Source organism: Antechinus flavipes, chromosome 3, assembly GCF_016432865.1.
Source record: "Antechinus flavipes isolate AdamAnt ecotype Samford, QLD, Australia chromosome 3, AdamAnt_v2, whole genome shotgun sequence".
NCBI lineage: Eukaryota > Metazoa > Chordata > Mammalia > Dasyuromorphia > Dasyuridae > Antechinus > Antechinus flavipes.
Window position 1 is genome coordinate 230,032,534 of NC_067400.1, and position 23,325 is coordinate 230,055,858.

Sequence of the window (23,325 nt, forward strand, 5' to 3'; positions counted from 1 at the left end):
AGTGTTAAAAAGATTATAGCAATTCATGCTTTCATGTTTTAAAAAAGAAAGGAAAACCATCCTTGCTTTTTTTTTCTGATTCATTGTTTTCTTAATGACTAACAGTGAAATGTTATGCATGCTATGCATGATATATGTAAATTCAGTTTGGTTGAAGAATTTACCAAATAATAAATGCCTAACTCTTCAAAGTTCTGCCTTTAATGAAAAGCATTGTTTATCCAGGGGTCCTCAAACTTTTTAAATAGGGGGCCAGTTCACTGTCTGTCAGACTGTTGGAGGGCCAGACTATAGTAAAAACAAAATCTTTGTTTTGTGGGCCTTTAAATAAAGAAAATTCATAGCCCTGGGTGAGGGGGATAAATGTCCTCACTTGCCGCATCTAGGCCATAGTTTGAGGACCCCTGGTACAAAAGTTTGCTTATTTGTTAGCTTCTATAAAGTGGGTTTTATTGTTTCTATTTTCTTGGGAAAGTAAATTTGTAACTTTTTTCTAATATAATCTTTTAGTTAGGAATATTAATTTTTTTGGGTTGCATTTACAGTACTCATAATTTATGACCAAATATTTTGTTAACATGTAGAAATTTTAGTTTGTTAAGGGGAAAATGTTTTTAAGAGTGATAGTCTTTGTTTATGTATTTAGATGAACAAAATAAATGTTTATTGAGTCCAGGTATCCACTTTAATATTGCTGAGTGTATGTAGCAAAATGGAATACTTAGAAGCTAGAACTAGAAAGGCAAATTTGTTTAAAAAGAAATAATATTATTGTTTTAAAATTAAGCACAACATTTACTTTTCTATTTCTAAGGTGTTCCTTCCGATGCTGATTCTTCTGCTGCCAGTAACAAAATCAGTGGTGTAAATAGTTCCAAGCCTAATCGCCCTTCCCTTGCTAAGATTCTCTTGTCTTTGGATGGAAACCTTGCCAAACAGCAAGCATTATCTCATATACTTACAGCATTGCAAATTATGTATGCGAGGTAGGCTTGTCAACTTATTTACATAAATAAACATACAAACATTAGGACTGGGCATGTATGCCTTTTCTTCATTGTTCAAATAGATTTAAAAACCCTAAGTTAGGACTGTTAAATGTTATTATTTATAATGGTTCCTTTTGATCAGGAGTAAAAAATAACTTTTTCTTCCAAGGGCCATTTGGATATTTATAACATCATTTGCTGGCCATACAAATTAGCAATTTACAGAACTCAAGTAGTGGGAAGCAATTGTAACTAGCTTTCAGCTCATTACCATCTGTGGTTGCCTTAGCAAATGATTTTTTTTAATAACTTTTTATTGATAGAACGCATGCCAGGGTAATTTTTTACAGCATTATCCCTTGCATTCACTTCTGTTCCGATTTTTCCCCTCCCTCCCTCCACCCCTTCCCCCAGATGGCAAGCAGTCCTTTACATGTTGAATGGGTTGCAGTATATCCTAGATACAATATATGTGTGCAGAGCCGAACAGTTTTCTTGTTGCATAGGGAGAATTGAATTCAGAAGGTATAAATAACCTGGGAAGAAAAACAAAAATGCAAGCAGTTTATATTCATTTCCCAGTGTTCTTTCTCTGGGTGTAGCTGCTTCTGTCCATCTTTGATCAATTAAGGCTCTCTTTATCGAAGAGATCCACTTCCATCAGAATACATTCTAAAACAGTATCGTTGTTGAGGTATATAATGATCTCCTGGTTCTGCTCATTTCACTCAGCATCAGTTCATGTAAGTCTCGCCAGTCCTCTCTGTATTCATCCTACTGGTCACTCCTTACAGAACAATAATATTCCATAACATTCATATACCACAATTTACTCAACCATTCTCCAATTGATGGACATCCTTTCATTTTCCAGCTTCTAGCCACTACAAACAGGGCTGCCACAAACATTTTGGCACATACAGGTCCCTTTCCTTTTTTTAGTATCTCTTTGGGGTATAAGCCCAGTAGAAACACCTTAGCAAATGATTTTATGGCCTGCAGGCTGGATTTTCCCTATCCCTGTGGGAATAGCACAGTACTAGTGTATTTTGGTAACTAATAGTAGTCCCCTTTCCACTTAATTGAGATATTTATCAAAGACAGGAGAACATGAACCAAGAATATTTCCTTGTAGTTCTGTTATGTTGATATATAGGAGAAATATATTTTGTTGAAGAATACCTAACAAGATATTTTCTCTCCTATAAGCTAACTGTATTATTTTTTGGTATTTGTTTCAATTTTTTGACATTATGCCAGAATTAAAGCTTAGCCAACATTGAGTCATCCACTTCCATGCATTATACAGGTTGAAAATTTTGTTTTCAATCCAGGTCTGATTTAGTTGCTGGTATTGTCCAAAGCAGAACACTCCTGGATGTTTTCTGGCCTGATATTGGGGAAAAAATCGACCTTTTCTTGTGATTCATAAATTTTATTTCATTTTGGTAAAGCATAAATATGTTTCATTTTAATCAAATAATAAAATATTTCTGTTGTATTTCAATCTGATTCTGAAAACCATCAGATTGAAATACAAGTTTTAGATAATAAGAGATTGTTATACTTGTGATTCCTTTATCTTTTCTATTGTCAAGAAAATGGCAAAGTGCATTAAATGTTCATCTGAATTTTCTTTTAGAGATGCAGTGGTTGGAGCATTAATGCCTGCTAGTATGATTGCACCAGTGGAATGCTCATCTTCTTCATCACCTGCACCCCCCTCAGATGTGTCTTCAGCGGGAAGTCCCATTAATGGTGAAGAGTCTGTGTTGGCTGTGGATGTAGAAGATAGACTAAGCCCAAATCCATGGCAAGACAAGAGAGGAGAGGTAATAAAATTAATAATGATCAACTGTAGAAAATAATCAGTGGTATCTGGCTATCCAATTAATACTTTTATTTGTTAACACCTCCCCTGGGGTGGAAAGAAATAGATCATTTAAAATTTAATCACCTTAATATATTCCCTGAGTACAAATGTAATTTCTACATTTTTGCTATTTAAAAATAGCCTTTTATCTCTATAGGGCTAATAATAATAGTAAGAATAATAATGACAATAATGATAGTAATGAATACTTACAAAGTATTTATTTCATTCCAGGCACTTAAGTGGTTTAAAATTATTACCACATTTGATCCTCACAATAATTCTGCAAGGTAGTTGTTCTTGATGAGTTCTAGATTTAGGGTTGTCGGGGAACCAAATGATGAGATTAGATTCAGGGACCAAAATGAGATTAGGGTTCTTGGTGGTCAGGGAGTTGAATGATGAGGTCTAGTGGCAGGTTTGGGGTTCAGGGAACCAAATGGAGATGTTTGGCTCCCCTATACCCTCTTGGGATTTGGTGCATGGGTAGGGAGTTGTGGGAAACCTCCTTCTGGCAGTGCAGAAGTTCTTTGTAAAGGAATTTACAAACTTGAAAACCTAGATTGGTAAAAGAGGTTTATTATAGGCATTGGGAAGTCAGCTTTTGCTGCTATGCATGAATATAAAGGCTGATGTTTTAGTGGCAAAGTCTCTGTCAGGGAAGTAAAGTTTTTACTAGAGAAATCCCTACAGAGGGAGTCTTGTCTCGTTAGAGAAATAGGTGAGGATAAAGAGAGGGTACCACTGGAAGAGAATATCATCCCAGCAGGCAGAGGCTTGCTATGCCAGGAAGAAAGAACGTTTCCTTGGCATTTTAGCTCCTCTGCAAAGAAAGGGTTTAAGGGTTGGCTCTTTTATAATAGAAGTTTTGGCTATAAGCTAAAGGGGTTAATGGGTTAATGAGTTCCAAGTTGGCTCTTTTTATCTACAAGCTTGATTTTAGCTTGAGCTGGAATTGAATAGAAAATCTTCAATTGAATGAGGTGTTTTTCCAATAGGATTGCTATCTCCAGCTCTGAATTCAACTAGCCCTACCTAGACAACAGAATGAAGCTGCTTGTTTTCTGGTGGGGGTCCCCACAGTGACAGGATTCAAGGAGAATTTGTCCTTCAAGGAGTTTTAGAGTTTCAGGGCTCCCCTCGTCATTACTATTATCTCCATTTTACAGATGGAGAACATGAGGCAGACAGAAATTAAAGTGAGACTTACCCAGGATCACACAGCTAGTAATCATCTAAGAATATATTTGAACTTAGGTCTTCCTGACTCCAGAACCAGTAATCTATCTACTGTAAATCACCTAGCTGCATATATAAAGTATAATAATATTTTTAAAAGCTTAAAATATTTTGATAGAAATTGACTTGATATCCTTATCTTAAGGCTTTTGGCAGTGGTGATTGCTGGTGGCAGATTAAAGTTAGGGAAAAAAGAGAGGGGGAGTCAGTGAAGTGTGTTGTTATAGCTTCTAATTTTAATTTTTCAAAAAACATATAGTTGCTCCTGGGTCTCATTGTTGTCTTTCTTATTCTTTTTCTGTTTTATTTTATTTTTTTTAAACTAGGTAGTTTCTTCAGAAGATGCTGTGACTCCCTCAGCAGTGACTCCCTCGGCTTCCTCTGCCTCTTCTCGACCATTTATTCCAGTAACTGATGATCCTGGAGCTGCCAGTATCATTGCAGAAACCATGACTAAAACCAAAGAAGTAATTATTATTAATTTTGTTGAAAATTTTGTTATGTCAGTAGTTATATTCTCATATAAAACATACTTAAGTCCATTTTTCAGTGTAAAGATAATTACTCTTTGTAAATGAAAATCTTAGTTTGTCATCAACTTCAGGAATCTCTTGGGCCAGAGGGTTAATTCAAGAATAAAGCACAAAATAAAGTAGACATTACTTTTCTGTCTTGAAGAAGGGGATAGAATTTCCTTTTCTACAAGGGAATAAAATTGTTGATTCTAAAGTTGCTGGGTTCTAAGCTCATTTAATTTTATATCAGATTATTGTTATTCTTGTTGGTCATGTTACTTGTTGATTTTTTTTAACAACTTCACACTAATCTTGTCTTTTTATGATTGTGTTTTCCTTTAATTGAATATCCTTTTCATTGTAAAGCCAAAAGAAAGAGCTCTGAATTTCTAATTTTAGAATTAGAGAATTAATTCTAATGTTAAGAATTTCTAATATAAAATTCTTAAAATATTGTTGTAGATAAATTAACTTCCATAACTAAATGATAAAATGATAGCACGAATCTGCTATCAGATAATATGTTTAAACTAAATATTAGAAAAATTAGTAGTATACTTTTTTGAATATATATTTAAATAATGAATTTTATATTTGCTTGTCGTGCCAGACTTAAAAATACTACAGCAAAAGAATCTTGTGGTACATTTTTCGTGTTGAACATCAGAATTTTTAAAATTATGCTTATGATTCTTGTTGTTTATTAGATATTCAGTTCCTTATTTAATATTTGAGAAACATTTTATAAGGAAAAATCAGTGGTACTCAATGTATGATATTTTTGTTTGTCCCACAAATTTTGTTTTGTTTTGTTATTTTCATTAGCTACTTCTTCCTTTTCTGGTAATATGCTTAAGAATTGCCATTGTTTTTAATGACATTTTAGGAACAAAGATAGAAACAGGATAGTTTTTTCATTCCTGAAAATACATAGGTAGTTACGTGTGGTATAATAGAGTACCAGGTCTGAAGTCAGAAATCTTCCTAAGTTCGTTCTGGCCTCAGATACTTTCTAGCTTTATAACCATGGGCACGTCACTTAAATCTGTTTGCCTCAGTTTCCTCATATCTAAAATGAGCTGGAGGAGAAATGGCAAGTGCTACAGTATTTTTGTAAGAAAACTCCAAAAAGGAGCCACGAAGAATTGGACATTATTGTTACACTGTTAATAGACCAACAAAAACAACCTTAACACTGGCATAATCCCTTCTCTGTTTGAGTTGCACCCAGCTGCAGTAAGGATTTCTAAGAAGTAGAAAGAAAGGGCTTAAGGTACATCACTGCAATTTATAATTCCAATACTATTTACTTTTCTTAATGTTTTGAAGATTTATCTGGTAAAAGTCTCTGTATTTGGTTATATTTTGAAACAATTCAATCAGAGTCATTTAGAAAGTATAAGCTTATAGTTGGGTGACTATTTAGGAGCAGGAGCCTGTTATCTATAAATAAATCATATTTATTGAATTTTTATAGAGGTTTCATTCTACTGTAGATTTTATAGTTTATAGAGTAAAATTCATATTGAACCTTACGTATTTTTTTATTATTAAAAATGAAAGCATTCACTGTTAAAAAGTAGAATTATATAGGTTATGTTCATCATCTTTATTCTTTAATTTCTCAGGATGTTGAAAGCCAAAATAAAGTATCAGGTCCGGAACCTCAATATTTGGATGAATTTACTAGTCTCTTAGTGCCAGATGATACTCGTGTCATGGTTGACTTGCTCAAGCTGTCTGTTTCTAATCGAGCTGGTGAAAAGGGAAAAGATGTTCTTTCAGCTGTGCTTTCTGGTATGGGCACTGCTTATCCACAGGTGAGCTAAAGTGTGTACTAGAAATTTCTCTATCTCTTTTTCTTTCCCCCTTTCTCCTTTTTCCATTTAATTTTTTCTTATTGTACTGCTTAATTTCTCCCTGTCACCCTCGGACCTCTTCACCCACCCCTGACCTGAAACTTTCATTAGATTCTTATTGATGTAAATAAACTGTCATGAGAACATCACTTTAAATTCACTTAAGTCACTTAATCCAGTAAACTCTAAGGCTACAAATTATAGATGAGTTGCTATTTTGCATTGATAAATTGAATGCCCCAACAGGTGTTTTACCCAGCTGATGATATCAGAGATCCAGATTTCCTCTCCTCTTCATAGAAACAAACAAAAAAGTGTCATTTGGCAATTGTATATATCAATAGCATTCAGAATTGATATTTAGAAATATCAATTTCTAAATTTAGAAAATTTAGAGGAAAATAAATTATTTTTAGGACTCAGAAAAGAAACTTCTTGGCAGTCAATGGAAGGTTCTGACCATATCTTTTGGAAACCAGATAATTAATGGAATAGTTAGTCTTTGCATCCTAGTACCTATAATTTTGTTCTATTGGGAATTAAGTTGGTGAGACAATTCTCACATATTTTCTAGTGACAAAGTGGGTGTTCTTTCTTTTTAAAAACCTACTTATTTATTTTATCCATATTGCATGTATACTGCTCTATTTTTTCCCTTATGCACTTCTTTTTAAAAAATATTTTATTTTTCCCCAAACATGAAAAAATAGTTTTCAACATTCACCTTTGCAAAACCTTTTATTCCAAATTTTTCTCCCTCCTCTCTTCATATAGCAAGCAAATTGATATAAGTTAAACATGTGCAGTTGTTCTAAACATATTTCCATCATTCTTCATGCGGTACAAGAAAAGTCGGATAAAAAGGGAAAAAACTATGAGAAAAAAACCCAGCAGCTTTTTTCTAAGAAATCCACTATCCTATTATGAAACACTAACAAAATTGTCTTTTATAATCTTTTGGGAGACACAGAATTATGATTTCCATGGAAAAAACACTCTTTTCTCCTTTTTAAATACAGTGATTATGGTACTTTGTTATTAAGTAATTATGAGAAAAGTAGAAGGGGTTGACACTTCATGTTAGGGTGACCTGAGTTCAAATCCTATCTCAAGCACATACTGGCTTTGCAACCCTGGATTAGTAACTTAACCTCCTGATCTCCTCAAACAGTTTTTTAAGATTATAACTTGGCTTTTCTTCTCTATCCTTGTCACATCCAAGTACCACTGCTGGTTCTCACAGTGTGTCAATATGCCTGTGCCTTAATACACCAGTTTTGTCAGACATCAGTAGCTTAGACAACTATAAGCTTGATGAGCTCCAGGCCTTTTTCAGGCTCTGTCAACAAGACCTGGGCTTCTGCAGAAAGCTCCCTTCCTCAGAGACTAGATGGAAAATGCAGATTGTAAAATTATGTATCATGTTCCATATAAGATTCAATCAGAAGAAAGAATCAGGGATAAAAAAAAAAAAAAGAAACCAGAGGAACCTCTCAAAGCCAGAGGAATCAGAAAATAAGGAAAGTAACAATTAATAATTGAGTGAGAGAACTATATTCTGATTTTTCTCAGGAAAAAGGGAAATGAACCTATAGAGATAACAACTGAGATGATGGAACTCATCAATGAAAGAAGGTGGCATTCATTAATGCTCTAAATAGTGGTAAATTTCAGAGAGCCATTGAATCATGGAGACCATATAACTGAATCCTTATTTTGGCTACTTTATATTCCAAGAAATCAGCTGTCTTTCTAAAACTTCAAAGACCAAACACCATCAGAAATTGTGACAGAGCAATCGAAATAAAACCCTGACTCATCCAGACCTCTTGGATAAGAAGGTAGTCCATGATCTTTCCTTGATATGTAAATTGGACTATGACGAAAAAGTCTGTTTTATCTTGAATTAAGTTCAACCAAGGGCTCAGAAGAACACTGGCAAACATACAAAAGAAACATTGAATAAAAAATTTAAAAAAAAAAAAAAAAGGAAGGACAAGGCAAAGAAGTTTTAAAAGGGCAGCTACATGGCACAGTAGATAAAGCACTGGCCCCAGATTTGGGAGGACCCGAGTTCAAATTCAGCCTCAGACTTAATACTCATTACTTGTGTCACTTTGGGTAAGGCATTTCACCCCAGTTGCTTTGAAAAAAACAAAAAGAAGAGAACTCCTTACTATCAATTAGTGAATATGCAATATAAGTTTCATTTTGAAACAAGGAGAACCAGAAATATGTTGTATATAGTAATAGCAAGATTTTGCGATGAATAACTATGAAAGACTTGGTGCTTAGTGGTCCAGTGATCCAAGGGAATGCCAATAAACTTTGGATAGAAAATATCATCTGCACCTAGAAAGAGAACTAGGGAGATTGAATATAAATCAACAGTAGCCATTTTCACTTTTTTTTTTCTCTTGTGTTTTTTCCTTTTGTTCTGATTTTTCATTCCCAAAAAGATTCATTTTAAAAAAATGTGTTTTAAAAAAGTTAAATATATAACCAGAAAAAAATGAAAATTTTAAACAAGTCTCAAGAGGCACTTCAGACATTTCCAAAGGAAGAAAGAGACCCAATGAATTGTCTGAGCCAAATTTGAAGTTTTTCCTGGAGGTGTGATTGGGAATTTTCTAGGAGGCATGCCGGGTGTGTAGAAGGGCCACGTTGGGTATGGCAGTTCTGGCAGAAATGTCAGAATCTAGAAGCTTTTATAGCCATATAGGATTTAGAAGTTAAGGTGGCATTCTAAGATGTGGCTCCTAATTCAGTAACCATGTCAGAGTGTCAAAGCAACTTAAATTTTATGAATCTCATAAATCAGATTTTCACCCAAATCTGGAAGTCAGGCATAAATTCCCTTTTATGTAATAAAGCCTTTACTGAAAGAAAAACAATCATAATCTCTTGATGGACCTTACAACAATATATATACTTAGAAAGTTGTGTGGTTTGAAGATAACTTCCTCTTCTTCTAGTGTGACAAAAGCAATTTTTATAGTATTTGATTGGCTTATTAGTCTAGTAAGATGTTTTCCTACTCAGAATGACCATACTTTAATTAGAAGCATACAAGCATTACTTACAGGTGAAGGGGAAAGTAGTGCCTGAATTTTTTTTTTAACTAATCATTTTGACTTTTCCCTAGGACTTTTATTAGATTTCAAAGTGTCAAAGACATATCCAATAAAATGGAAAAATTAGTCCAGGCAAGGAAAGGTGAATGTTTTTCATCATTTAATGATGTAAAATTGGAATGTTTTATGTCTGTTGGGGTGTTTTTATTTTTTTCATTAAATGCTGATTAGTTTAAAAAAAAAAAAAACCCATAGTATGCTTATTTTGATGGCAAAACCAAATGTGAGAGTGGTGTTCCCAATAGGGATGCAGCTGTTTTACCAAAATCATGAGTATGTATTAGGAAGTTGGAGATCTTGTAAATAGGAACAAAACACTCAAATTCTACAGTGATATAGAGAGTATGCTTATTTTGCAAATATAACTTGTGAAGTTCGGTTACCACCATACAATCTTGACTCCTCTCTTGTCCACTATTATCATAATATTTTGTGTTTCTGTGTCGAGAAAGGAAGATTCCTTTTTTCATTGATGAATACTGATTTTTCCTGAACAATAGATAACCTGGTCCTTGTTTTTAGTTATTTTCCCAGTCTATTTCTTTCCCCCCTCCCCCCATTTTATTGGGCTAAATATAGGTTTTTCAGTCATTATTTCTGAGCGTCATCCCAGTGGTTTAATGTAAATGTAATTTCTACATTTTATATATAGACTAATGCCTTTAAGGTTCTCATTTGATAAAAAGATTTCATTTTAATTCAGTGGGAACTTGGGAATCTTAGCATTGCTTATTTTTCTGTACTAACAGATGGAGAGAAGAACTTTCTGATCTCTTACTTCAGAAATAGCTTTTGAAACTACATTTGAATTATTCTTCCCATTTTGGGAAAGGAGAGCATGAAGTTTGCATTAATGGGACAAATAAGATAAAAATGTGGTTTGTAAATAGATTGTGTTTGTATGGCAGATTCCTGTTTTGTATGGCAGGATACTGCTTTCTGTTAGGGCATTTACTACCAAAACTACTTAGTACTATAAGTACTGAAATACCTCCTGTGTTTTATTCAAGGACTAGAGTAATTATATCAGCAAAATGAATACTCTCATAGGACTTACCTGAAATGAAAAGCCCGCAGTGAATTATGCTTATTTGTCATTCAAGTAACTTTGTAGGATCATATTGTTTTAAGTGAGATACAGCTTTATCCAGGAATTAAATATGTTTTTAAAAGCTCTTTATTGATAGGAGTTTCCTATTTGTATTCTACTAATAGTACTCAATGGACATTAAATGATGACTATATACACCAGGCATTGTTTTAAGTACTGAGAATACAAAGAAAGGTCAAAGACAATCCCTGTGTTTAAGTAAGTACCAGTGTGTTGAAGGAAAAAACAAATAAATTAGTATGTACAAACCAGCTGCATTTAGGATAAATAGCAAATAACAGAATTGCAAGGGATTGAAAATGATTTCTTGTATAAAATGGGATTTGAGCTGAGACTTAAAGTAAGCCAGGGAAGTAAGGGGTGAAGATAAAGAACAATATTCTAGTCAAAGAAAGATAGGATGGAGTAAGGTCTTGGCTTTGAACATCTTTGAATACTTAATAAGGGATTTATTTATCATCACTTAGAGGTGATGAGGAGCCACTGGAATTTATTGAATAGGGAAGTGACATGTTCAGACTTGCACTTTAGGAAGATTAATTTGATAACAAAGTAGAGGATGGACTGCAGTAGGGAGCGGACCATCCTAGCAGACTGTTGTATTAGTCCAGGTATGAGGAGGTGAGGCCTTCAGCATAGTGGTAGTAATATCAGAAGAGAGAGGGGGTCATATTGGAAACCTGTTACAATCAAAAGGCATCGGCAACAATGAATTTGGGAGTGGGTAGGTGAAAGTGACTGAGTCTAGAATGACAAATAAGAGTCTGAATGACTGGAAGAATGATCGTACCCTCAACAGAGAATTAATAGAGAAGTTTATGAGGAAAGATAATGAGTTCAGTTTTGGATATGTGGAATTTAAGATGTCTGTGAGATATCTAGTTTGATATTGGGAGATTTGAGGAGGGAGAGAAACTTTGGTAGAACCACTGTGGATTTGGGAGAGCCACTGCAGTGAATGTGTTAGTGAGTTAATTAGGTTCTTATGACTTACACTTAAAACCTTCAGCGTGTCTGACAAAATGAATACTCAGAATTTGTTTTCCTCACTTTACTAAATTTTACTTTCTACAGTGCAAAATAATAGTCAAATTTTATCTGGTCCAAGCATTTTGTTCTTTTGAAAGTATGCTCAGAATTATGATAATTGTGATTAGTATCACAAATACAAAGTTCATTTAGGAGTTCTTCATATCCAAACTAGAAACTTTCTTTTTTCTTGAACCAACAACTCTATAAGAAATGAGAAAAAAATGGGGGGGGAAGGGATGCGTTAAAAAGTATATGGTTCTGTACAATTTAGAAATATGCCCAAAGAGCTATAAAATTTTGCATACATTTTGACCTAGCAATACTAGGCATGTATCACAAAAGATATTTTTTTAAAAAAGCAAAAATATTTATAGTGTCTCTTTTCTCAATGCAAAAATTGGAAATTGAGGGGAGCTGATCAGTTAGGGAGTGATTGAATAACTTGTGGATTGTGACTAAGTGGGAATTCTATTGTTCTATAAAAAATGATTATCAAAATGCTCTTACAAAAATCTGGAAAGTCCTCCATGAGCTCAAGCAAAGTTAAATGTATTATATACTAAGACAACAACATTGTGTGATGGTCATGATTTTGTTATTTTCAACAACATGATGCTCCAAGACTACTATGAAGAACTTGAGATGAAAAATGCCATCCATATCTAGAGACAAAGAACTGATTGTGATTGAATACAGATTTAAGCATACTTAAAAAAAAAAAAAAACAACTTTATTTTTCTTGAAGGGTTTTTTTTGGTGGGGGGAAGATCTACATTTTCTTTTGCAACATGACTTTTATGGAAACATTTTGCATAATCTCACATGTGCCTTCTCTTCTTGGTGGGGTGTGGGCATGGGGAGGGAGGAAGGGAGAGAAAAAACAAATGTTAAAAAATTGTTTTATGTGTAACAGGGAAAAATAAAATATTGAATAAAAAACATGTGATTTTCAAATATTTCTAATTAAAAATAAAGTATGCTATTCTTCCTAGGAAAAAAGAAACCCCTAAAATTTCAGAACAGTTGCTGCATCTGCATTGTAAAGGGAGCTTTCTCCCTCTACTCCCTATACTGATGAAATCACACATCTAGAAAAGAAGTACTTATTATGTTAACCTAATTGAATTTCATCAGAACTCTTCCATTAATCATTTGAGTCATAAGTTACATAATTTAAAAAGATCTTTAGTGATAAACATGGGGATTCTAGGACTTTTGAAGGACTGATAACTTGAACTGATTAGTAGACTCCTAGTTCATCCAAGACTGCTTTGTGTTCATTTTACTTGAGACATAAAAATTATTGGACAATCTTTATCAATTATCGTTCAAATTGTAGTGCTCTATCAACATGTAATTGTAAGCATGTAATTGTAGATACATTTACTTTTATTTTCCATACAGAAATGTTTTATACACCTAGTTGAAAAATACAAATTCCCCTTTATGTGCCATGATACCAGGTGTTTAATTTACACCTCTTTATCTATAGTTGTTAAGGCTCCTCAGGACATTGGTATTCTAGTCTTCTAGTCTTTATGGACTGCCTTCACATGGGATATAAATCCCATTTTTAAAAATTGCTTTATGCTCTTTCATTCAAACGTCTGGCCTATTTTTTCCTTTTTTCTTCCTATTCTTGCAGAAGTCTCAGAATAAAATTGTTGAGAATATAGTAATTTCTTATGTCTTGCCTTAGTTTGAGGAAGTAAAACATTACAGCTTTATTTAGTCTATCTTATCATTGCTTTGACATTAAAAGAGGTGTTGATTTAGAAGGTGTTTTGATTGGGTGAGATGAGGGTTCATGGCAGTAGTGGTAAGAAATCCCCTGTTTAACTTTTTTTTTTAAACCAAGTATCATTATAGTTGACATTTTTTTGGTTTTGTTTTTCTTACTCTTTTCAGGTAGCTGATATGTTGTTGGAGCTCTGTGTTACAGAGTTAGAAGATGTTGCCACAGACTCTCAGAGTGGTCGACTCTCTTCCCAACCTGTTGTAGTAGAAAGTAGTCATCCGTATACTGATGATACCTCTACCAGTGGTACTGTCAAAATACCAGGTACTGAATACAAACCATAAAAGTCGGAGCAGATAGCACCTTGAATTATATAAATGACTGCCCAACAATTACACTTTTAAGAAGGAAGGGAGCAGGATTTTCTGTAGAATTTTTGTTTGAATTAACTAGCAAATAAAATGCTAATATATATTAAAATTAAGAGGTTTAAAGAAAATTTTGGAATGTTAGAGTTACAAAGAACTATCAAGCTCACCTAATCTAAGTTTTTTTCATTTATAAATGAAAAAACAAACCTTAAGATTTTGAAGAATCATCCTTAGTATGATTTATTTTGTTACTCTGAGAAGAGGACCATTATGTAGAACAAATAAATTATGCTTTATAATTCTTAGTTTTAAAATATGGTTCACATGGCTAATTATCCTACAGGCAATTGTAATGTAAAGGATGGGAGAATTTAGGAAAATTATAAAGGAAGAAACAGAGGGCAAGACTGCCTAATATATGAGAAAACAAGGCTAACTTTTTCTAGAAACTGAAGAATAACCTCTTGTAGTTTTTACATATAATTCAATTATCTGTTTAATTTTTCATTACTAATTTAGATTTATATATATTAAACTGAAACCATCCTCAAGATTATTCTGATCTACAGAATTGATGGTTTTTTAATAGTGTTCAGATGTTGTAAATTATTTTTCTGAGCCTATTTTACAAAGTATAAGGTGCTGCCAAACTTTAACTGCTTAGATAATTGCTAGATTATGCATTAATTATGCTTTCTCCTCCTCTCTGTTTTATGTTCTATAATTTAAATGTCTCCTTAACACTTAACTTACTTTATGCAAAGAAGGAAGCTTATTTATTTGCTTTCTGTTCCAGAATATTTAATGCCACAAAATAAATTGGTAACATTTGGTCAAAGAGATTTGTTTTTTTCTTAGAAGGAATTCAGCACTATTATTACTTTCCAAGTTTTATTTGAAATTTGAGGCCACTTCTGTCAGTGGTAGCAAAGAAATAATGCCATCTGGTGGTAGAATGATATTTAATGTTTGTTGTACTTTTATTTTATGGGTCTAATGAGTTCTCTTGGTTGTTGTTTTATATCATTTTTGTTTATTAAGCTCTTGTAGGCCCAGTTATAAAAATGTTATCAAAAACTTGATTGTTTATATTGGGTTTAAGGTATAGAATTAGCCTTTTGTTATATTTTATCTAATTTTTCACTAATTATTACATAAACTTGTTCATCCTAAGGAGGAAAAAGGTTTACACTTTAAAAATTTGCACACACTATTTGTTAAACACAAATTATTTAACATTTTTTTGAAGGGGTGTGTTATATAATGATAAAATTGCATGAAAATGAAGCCAGGAAGAAATAAGATGATCCAAAACTTCCTAAATTGTTATTTTCTATAGCTCTCATTTATTGCATTTTGAGATACTGATTCCATTTCCTGATTAATTAGTCTTCCTTTCTGTTTGATTTTACTATTTCTCCTGGTCTACTTTTGAAGCTCATTAAGGGCAGAAATCATAATTTTTCAGCTTTGTAATATCCTTTAAAGGCTTTATATATTTTGGGAGCATGGTTGTGTCCATATTTACAAATTTAGCAATGTAGGGAATTTCTGCTGTAGATTCTTCTTCCAGATTAAAGCAGGAAAGAGGCTCTTAATTGTTTTGTTATGATATAGTTATGATCTATTATAGCTGCATGAAGCATCTGGGATTGTTTGCTTTAAAATTTTTTTTTCATTATATATAATAGGAATAAGTAGTAATATATGAAATTTATAGTTCTGTGTCTTTTGTTTTTTAGGTGCTGAAGGACTCAGAGTAGAGTTTGATCGACAGTGTTCTACAGAACGGCGTCATGACCCTCTCACAATCATGGATGGTGTCAATAGGATAGTTTCAGTTCGATCAGGTGATCAAGAAAATATTAACCTAAATTAAAGTAACTTTTATTTTATAAAATAGTATTATCATTTAATTTAGAAGTATTGGACAATACCTATATTGAATAATTAAGCTATTTCCTAGCTTTTAAAAATATTTAAATTAGATAACTGTTTCATGCATCAAATACTCATTGAAATTGAAGCAGATTTTAAAATAACTTAATATTATTATTGATAAATGAAGACAACCATATAATTGTTATTATAAATGTTTTCAGTGAACTTCCAACATCCTTCAGATAGCCATCTAAAATACTCACCAAATAAAAGGAGATGAAGGGAAAATTTAACCAGTTTTGTTGAATGAGGACTTTTTTAAGGGAACTTTTGTTTTTAGCTCAAATATTAATAAAACAATAACATTTAAATCCCACAAAAATTTTAGAATGTCTAAAATATTCCAAAAGTAAGATATTTTTCTTCTTATAATGGATGTATTAATGAAGAAAGCAAGTTGTTGATTGAGAAATCAGATTTAATTTTATTTCAGATTTTTTTCCCCTTTTTTTCACCAAATTTGTTTTTTTAAAGTATTAAGTATCTCTTCCACTGCCTTTCAGAATTGAAAAATGGATAAAAAGAAGGAAAAAGAAAACCTTCATTAAAACATACATATAATCCAGCAAAACAAATTCATACATTGTCCATGTTTAAAAATGTTGTTCAGCATTTTAAATTAATATGTTTCATCTTTAGTCATCTGCACTAATGTTTTATCATTGTATCAAAAGAGTTTTAAAGTTTTTCAAATAAATAGATCCCTTATAAATTTTTTTTAAAGTTTAATTAGTGAAGAATTTTAAAATAGTGCTTATGATAATTTTAAAAAGTTATTCTCCAAGGTATAATATTTATGTTTGATTTTCACATGTAGTTGTAGAGTTTTTGATTTCTTTGTCTAGCCTTTTTGAATTTTGCATTGAATGTAGACTTCAGAAGTTACTAATTCATATTGGAAGCATAGTCCTTGCTATATAGACCACATGCATGTTCTTAATCTCTGTCTCTTTTTGTCTCTCTGTCTTTCTGTCTCTCTGCCTTGTCTCTGTCTCTTATGCTCTTTTAAAGTTATGCACTCAAGATGATTATATTAATATAAAATTCTTTGGTTATTTCATTGTTTAAGGTCGAGAATGGTCTGATTGGTCCAGTGAACTTCGAATTCCTGGAGATGAATTAAAGTGGAAGTTCATCAGTGATGGATCAGTGAATGGATGGGGTTGGCGATTCACTGTCTATCCTATTATGCCAGCTGCAGGTAAAACAGAATATATTACTATCTTAGAAATGGTAGCCTAATTTGAAATATATGGGATGTCAGTATTTTAAATAGTTAAAAGTGAATATTTTTTCTTCATGATGTAAACTAAAGTTTAACCAAGTTAATATTAATTAATCATGTATTGTGTAATACAAAGTATTCTAAAGTTTTAGCATAGTTTTAAGCTTTAAAAAAATGGCTTTGAATTTTAGCTTTTATAATTTTAAGAATAATCTGTACTTAATTTTTTTTAAGTTTTATGATATGATAAAGATTATGGCCAATTTAAGATTAAAATTTTAATACAGGCAATGCAACTTAATTGATTTTTCTAATTTTGTAGCTGTATGAATAACTTTAGGTTTTCATCTTTAAATGTCTAATAAAAACTGTGTGAAACAAATTGTTACTGGAATTTTAAGTTGCATTATTGTAACTTCTTCAAGCACTAATCAATTTGTAATTATTAATCTTATAGGCCCTAAAGATCTTCTTTCAGATCGGTGTATTCTTTCCTGTCCCTCAATGGACTTGGTTACATGCTTGTTGGACTTTAGATTAAATTTAGCTTCCAATAGAAGTATTGTTCCTCGTTTGGCAGCATCACTTGCAGCATGTGCTCAATTGAGTGCTCTAGGTATGTGTAAAATTTGTATTAATAAGCATTTTCTTAGTTGAGGATAATGACTTTTTAAGCCTCAGATATTGACTCTTTTGTTGATTTCAGCTGCTGGTCACAGAATGTGGGCCCTTCAAAGACTGAGGAAACTGCTTACAACTGAATTTGGACAATCAATCAATATAAATAGGATACTTGGAGATAATGATGGAGAAACAAGAACCATGGTAGGAAGATTTAAATTTCATGTGTCTGGATTAATCATTAAATGATTTGTGTTAGAAAAAGAAGTGAGAAAATCAATAATGAGAATAGTAAAGATTTGAAGCGTGCAGATATCTTCATACCACTCTATAAACCAACTTCAGGCCAAATTGTGTCAAAGATTCATGTATCCATTTTCCTTCTCAATTATGTAAAGAATTTTTTAACCAGACTTGTGATTTCATATGCATAGTATTCTCACTGAGGAACTTTCCTCTACCAGTGTAGGATAGTCATTCAGTCACTAAGTATTTAATAATTAAATTCTCACTATGCCAACTACTATGCAGTATGCTAGGAAACCAGGAAGAAGCAATAGCAATTCTTGACTTCAAGAAGTGATCTTGTAGCTAGGCAGATAACAGGTACCTAAGTTAGAAGATAGAAGATAAATACAAGACATATGGAAGGAGGAGCCTTATAAGGGAAAGCACTAGCTAGTGGAGATCACAAGAACGAACTTGCTGGAGTTTTAAAAGGAATTCAACAAGGCATTGGTTACATGGGAGAGATAGCAAAGGTATGCTGGCTCATTGTCTGTGACCTGCAAATAGGCCCTGTGTAGCTTTATTATTGAATATGGGAAAGTGAAATATATGTTAGAAGATTAGAAGGATCAGAAACTTTTAAGATGAAGGAATTTATATTTGACCTTAAGTTAATAAGTTGTCATTGGAATTTACTGACATGGCCATATTTTAGGAAAAGCACCTGGACAGCAGCTATATAGGGGACAAGTTGTAGTACAGAGATTTGAGTTAGGGAGTCCAATACGGACATTTTTGAAATAGTTCAAATGAGACTTTTTGAAGATGTGTTAGATTGGTAGCTGTATGAATAGAGAGAAGTAGAAGTATGTGAAAGATTTTATATGGAGAAAATTATAGATAATTAGATATGAGTTAAGTGAGACAGGATCTGTTGAGGACGAAACAGGTTGCATCTGCTCTGAAATTTTTGATTTTAACAGTTATCTGGGACATAGAAAAATTAAGTGACTTTCTTACGCTGAAAGATCACTATTTTGTTATCTTAAACTTCTCACAATTCATAACAATTAAATTTTTACTTATAATGAAATAGTCATAAATCTTCAATAAGATGATTTATCTCATGTTTTTTCTAGTTTTACAATGACTTGATAGAGACTAGATTGTAGTTGTCCAAGCAGAGCCATATTGTATGCACATTCTTTTATTATGCAGTTCTATTTTTTTTTTTTTTTCACTAAACATTTTAGCAATTCAGTACTTATTGGTTTGGTCCATGTTAGACAAAATTAGTTACTGATAGCAATAAAATCTCTTTATCATTTAAAAAACCAGAAGAGATTTATAAGTCCAAGAAGGATTCCAGATTGCTTCTAATTTACTTTTTTTCTATAATAAGGATTCCAAACAGAAAGTTGTAAATCCTTTTATCTAAGAATCTCCAAGCAGTTTCTATTTCCTTATCTGACTGTCTTTCACTGTCCTTTTGACAATTTTTATTTCCCCTATTCCCATTTGACAGTGCTAACAAGTATTTAATTATTGTTAAAGTAGAGGATGAATGAGTGAAAAAGCATTAAGTGCTTACTGAGTGCCAAGTACTATGCTATTTATATTACATCTTGATATATTGAAATTTTGCATCAACTGTTTTCAGCAGTTTGAGTTCTACTAAGTCTAATTATTAATTTAACTTTTCTTTTTTTTTCCTCACCAGAGTTTTACAGGTAGTGCCTTAGCAGCTTTGGTAAAAGGTCTTCCAGAAGCTTTGCAAAGGCAGTTTGAATATGAAGATCCGATTGTTAGAGGAGGCAAACAACTGCTCCACAGCCCTTTCTTTAAGGTAGTGTTTTTTAAATAAGTGACAAAGAATGAGTTGGATGAGATAGACATAAAAAAAAAAAAATAAGTGAAATTTAGTGTGCAGCATTTGACATCTCTTCCATGGTGATAAAATTAGATATTTATATTAGAGGTAAAAATTATTCCCCCTCTCCTGTCTGCCATTTCTTTTGCTTGTCCTGAAAAAGACAAAAAGATTATGATGATAGTGAATTGCTTTAAATGTCTATATCCTTAATTGTGGATAACTATTTTTTGTTGACTTTTTAATGTGATAGAATTCTTCCAGTAGTGCTATGACCAAATGGCTATAAAACTATGCATAATCTTTAGATGTTTTACTTGAATGTACGTGTATAACTTTTATCAGATTGTCTCAGAGAAGGGCAAGGGAAGAGAGAAAGAGATGGAATTTAGAACTCAAAACTATAAAAAATATGTTAAAAATTGTTTGAACATGTAAATGGGGAAAAAAATAAAACATGTAAAAATTTTTTAATAATAGCTTTTTATTTTGAAAATACATGCAAAGATAGTTTTCAACATTCACCCTCGCAAAACCTTGTGTTCCAAATTTTTCTCTCTCCCTCCTCCCCACCCCTAGACAGCAAATAATCCAATATAGGTTAAACATGTGCAATTCTTCTAAATGTATTTCCATATTTATTATGTTGTATAAGAAAAATCAGATCAAAAAAGTAAAAGAAAAAAAAGCAAGCAAACAACAGCACCCACCCAAAAAAAACCTGAAAATACCATGTTGTGATCCACATTCAGTCGCCCTGGTCTCTCTGGATGCAGATGGCTTTTTCCATCACAGGTCTATTTGAATTATCCTCATGGTTGAAAAAAATCAAGAGTTGATCTTCATATAATCTTGTTGCTGTGTACAATGTTCTCTTGATTCTATTCACTTCATTTAGAGTAAGTCTCCCCAGGTTCTTTCTGAAATCATCCTGATATAAGAAGTAACAAATTTCTTATAGAACAATAGTATTCCATAACATTCATATACCTTAACTTATTCAGCAGTTCCCCAACTGATGGGCATCCACTCAATTTCCAGTTCTTTGCCACATAAAAAGGACTGCCACAAAACATAAAATATTATTTTAAAAAATGAATTCAATAAGTAAATAAGATAGAAAAGGATATTCTAGTAGGCCTAAGGGGTAAAAAACCAAAGGCATGAAGATACAGTGTACAGCCTGTTTTTTGGGGAGCTAAGTAAAACAGAACAATCCATGTTGACTAGGACATAGAATATATGAAAGAAGTAGTGTGAAATAAATTTATAAGGTGGTATGAGAGCCAGAATGGCTAAGAATCTTGAAGACCTGTGAGACCCCAGTAAATCACCTAAGTGCTTACTATTCTAGGGCTCTTTGTAAGATGATAAGGAACAGAACAGTGTAATTACAATGGTGGAGGAATCTCTACCAAGATTTCCTTGTACAATAAAATCAGTAGTCTGGATTTAAAGGAAAAAGGACAAAGGTAATGTGACACCAGGGCTGTAGAAGGCCTTGAATGCTAGGCATAGTCAACTAGCTAAAATTTTTTAAGTTGCTCCTATGTGCCACTGATGTTAAGCATTGAAAATAACAAATTACAAGAAACAGTTTCTTGCCCTTGAATCTAATGAGAAAGAGAATATGCAAGCAACTATAAACAAACAGGCTAGATCAGATAAAATGAAAGTGGTCACAGAAGCAAGTAAAGGATTAAAGGAGATTAAAGATATTAAAGGATAATCTGGCAAAGGATTCTTACACAAGCTGAGACTTTAGCTGAAGCTTGATGGAAGCAAGGGAAGCCAAGAAACAGAGATGAATCCAATGGGAAGTGCTGAAGTCACCCAATGAAATAATATAGAGGGAGAAAAGAAGCAGTTCTGGTCAAATGACATGGATGACAATTCAGCAAAGAAGATAGAGAAGGAGCAGCCAAACAATTGGGAGGAAAAGTAATTTGGGGGACAGAAGGGAATAAGCATTTATATAGTGCCTACTGTGTGCTAGGCACTATTTAAGTGTTTTATAAATATTATCTCATTTGGTCTTCACAACAGCTTTACAGAGAGGTATAATTATTAACCTCATTTTATAGTTGAGAAAACTGGGACAAATACTTGTCCTAGACACACAGGTGTCTGTGACTGAGTTTCAATTTAGGTCTTCCTTATTTGAGTATTTCTTATCTTCATGCCCAGCACTCTATACATTGTATCATCTAACAATTGTTGTGATTTTTTTTCCCTTTGTTGCAAGACACCCTGGTTGTTTTGAAAAGGTATGATGTCTTAGAGTTTCTGTAACCTTGGACAAATACCACATCTTTTCTTTTATGAAAAAGGTAGAGCTGTTGATAGTTTTTGAGAAGAGAAATGGTATAATTTGCATAAGGATATTAGGGGATATTAGGACAGAGGGACGAGAAGAGTGGAACTATCACAGTCATCATAAAACATGCAAATGAAGACCTGTAATTGAGCTGTGACAATTGTCCTAGAGAATAGAGGAGGGATATCTTGTCTTCCTAGTTCTTTAATCTGCAAAATTAATCTTTATACCATTTTGCTTTAACCACATATGGAATTTTCATATCCTTAATCTTGCCATTACCCACCAATATTCTACTTCATGTTCATGAATTCTGAAATTATCTTGACATTATTTTTTATCATTTAATCTTTGCCTGTGTCACCTAATTCTATCTCTAGTCCTTCTTCTCTTTACTTCTTTCTCAAAATGTCATCTTTGCACTTCCTACATTTTCCTTTCTTTTTCCGTTTCAAGCCCTTGCCAAATCATTTCATTTCTCCATTTTCCTCTATACTCTATCCTTTTTCTTTATGTTCAAATCTTGAACCCATTTTGACCTTAGATGTGGGTCAATGCCTAGTTTCTGCTATACTAATTTCCAGTTTTCCCTGCAATTTTTGTCAAATAGTGAATTCTTAATCTCAGAAACTGGGGTCTTTGGGTTTATCAAATACTCGATTACTATAGTCATGCACCTATTTCACTAATCAACTACTGTTTCTTAAGATAATAACAAATGGTTTTGATGTCCATTGCTTTATAATATAGTTTTAGGTCTGGTACAACTAGGCCATCTTCATTTGCATTATTTCCATTAATATTCCTGAAATTATGCCTCATATTTAAAAAAAAAGTTTTTTTAAATTGACTTGGCCATATCACCTCCACCAGCTATTGCACATTTCCCCCTGTTCTCAGCTAAATTCCTTGGAAAAGTCATCTGTACTTGCCTTTACCTTTCATTATTTTCTAAACCTTCTGTAATTTGTCTTGTTACCTTACCATTTTGTTGAAACTGCTCATTCCATATTAAATGATGATTTTCTTAGTGACAAATCTCATAGCTTTTTTCCAGTCCTCATTCTTCTTGACCTCTTGGCAGCATTTGAACAGTTATCTTCTTTTCCTGGATCTTCTTTCTTCTTATTTAGGTTTTCAAGACAGTGCTCTCTTCTTGTTTTTCTCTTATCTGTCTGATTATTACTCCTCAGTCTTCATTACTAGGTCTTCATTCACGTTTAGTCCATTAATCAAGTGAGATCTCCAAAGTTCTGTCCTGA

The 23,325-nt window shown here is 32.8% G+C and overlaps 1 protein-coding gene across 3 annotated transcripts in view; it reads left to right on the plus strand.

Moving 5' to 3' along the window:
- HERC2 (HECT and RLD domain containing E3 ubiquitin protein ligase 2) overlaps window positions 1–23,325 on the plus strand; it is a 213,766-nt gene that overhangs the window by 151,992 nt on the left and 38,449 nt on the right. For all 3 annotated transcript variants that reach the window (XM_051984643.1, XM_051984641.1, XM_051984642.1), the window contains exons 66-75: window positions 815–986; window positions 2,632–2,821; window positions 4,428–4,568; window positions 6,245–6,436; window positions 13,661–13,814; window positions 15,604–15,711; window positions 16,872–17,003; window positions 17,485–17,643; window positions 17,734–17,852; window positions 19,597–19,722. In XM_051984643.1, coding sequence (XP_051840603.1) covers window positions 815–986; window positions 2,632–2,821; window positions 4,428–4,568; window positions 6,245–6,436; window positions 13,661–13,814; window positions 15,604–15,711; window positions 16,872–17,003; window positions 17,485–17,643; window positions 17,734–17,852; window positions 19,597–19,722 — 1,493 coding nt within the window. The remainder of the gene's footprint in view (window positions 1–814; window positions 987–2,631; window positions 2,822–4,427; window positions 4,569–6,244; window positions 6,437–13,660; window positions 13,815–15,603; window positions 15,712–16,871; window positions 17,004–17,484; window positions 17,644–17,733; window positions 17,853–19,596; window positions 19,723–23,325) is intronic.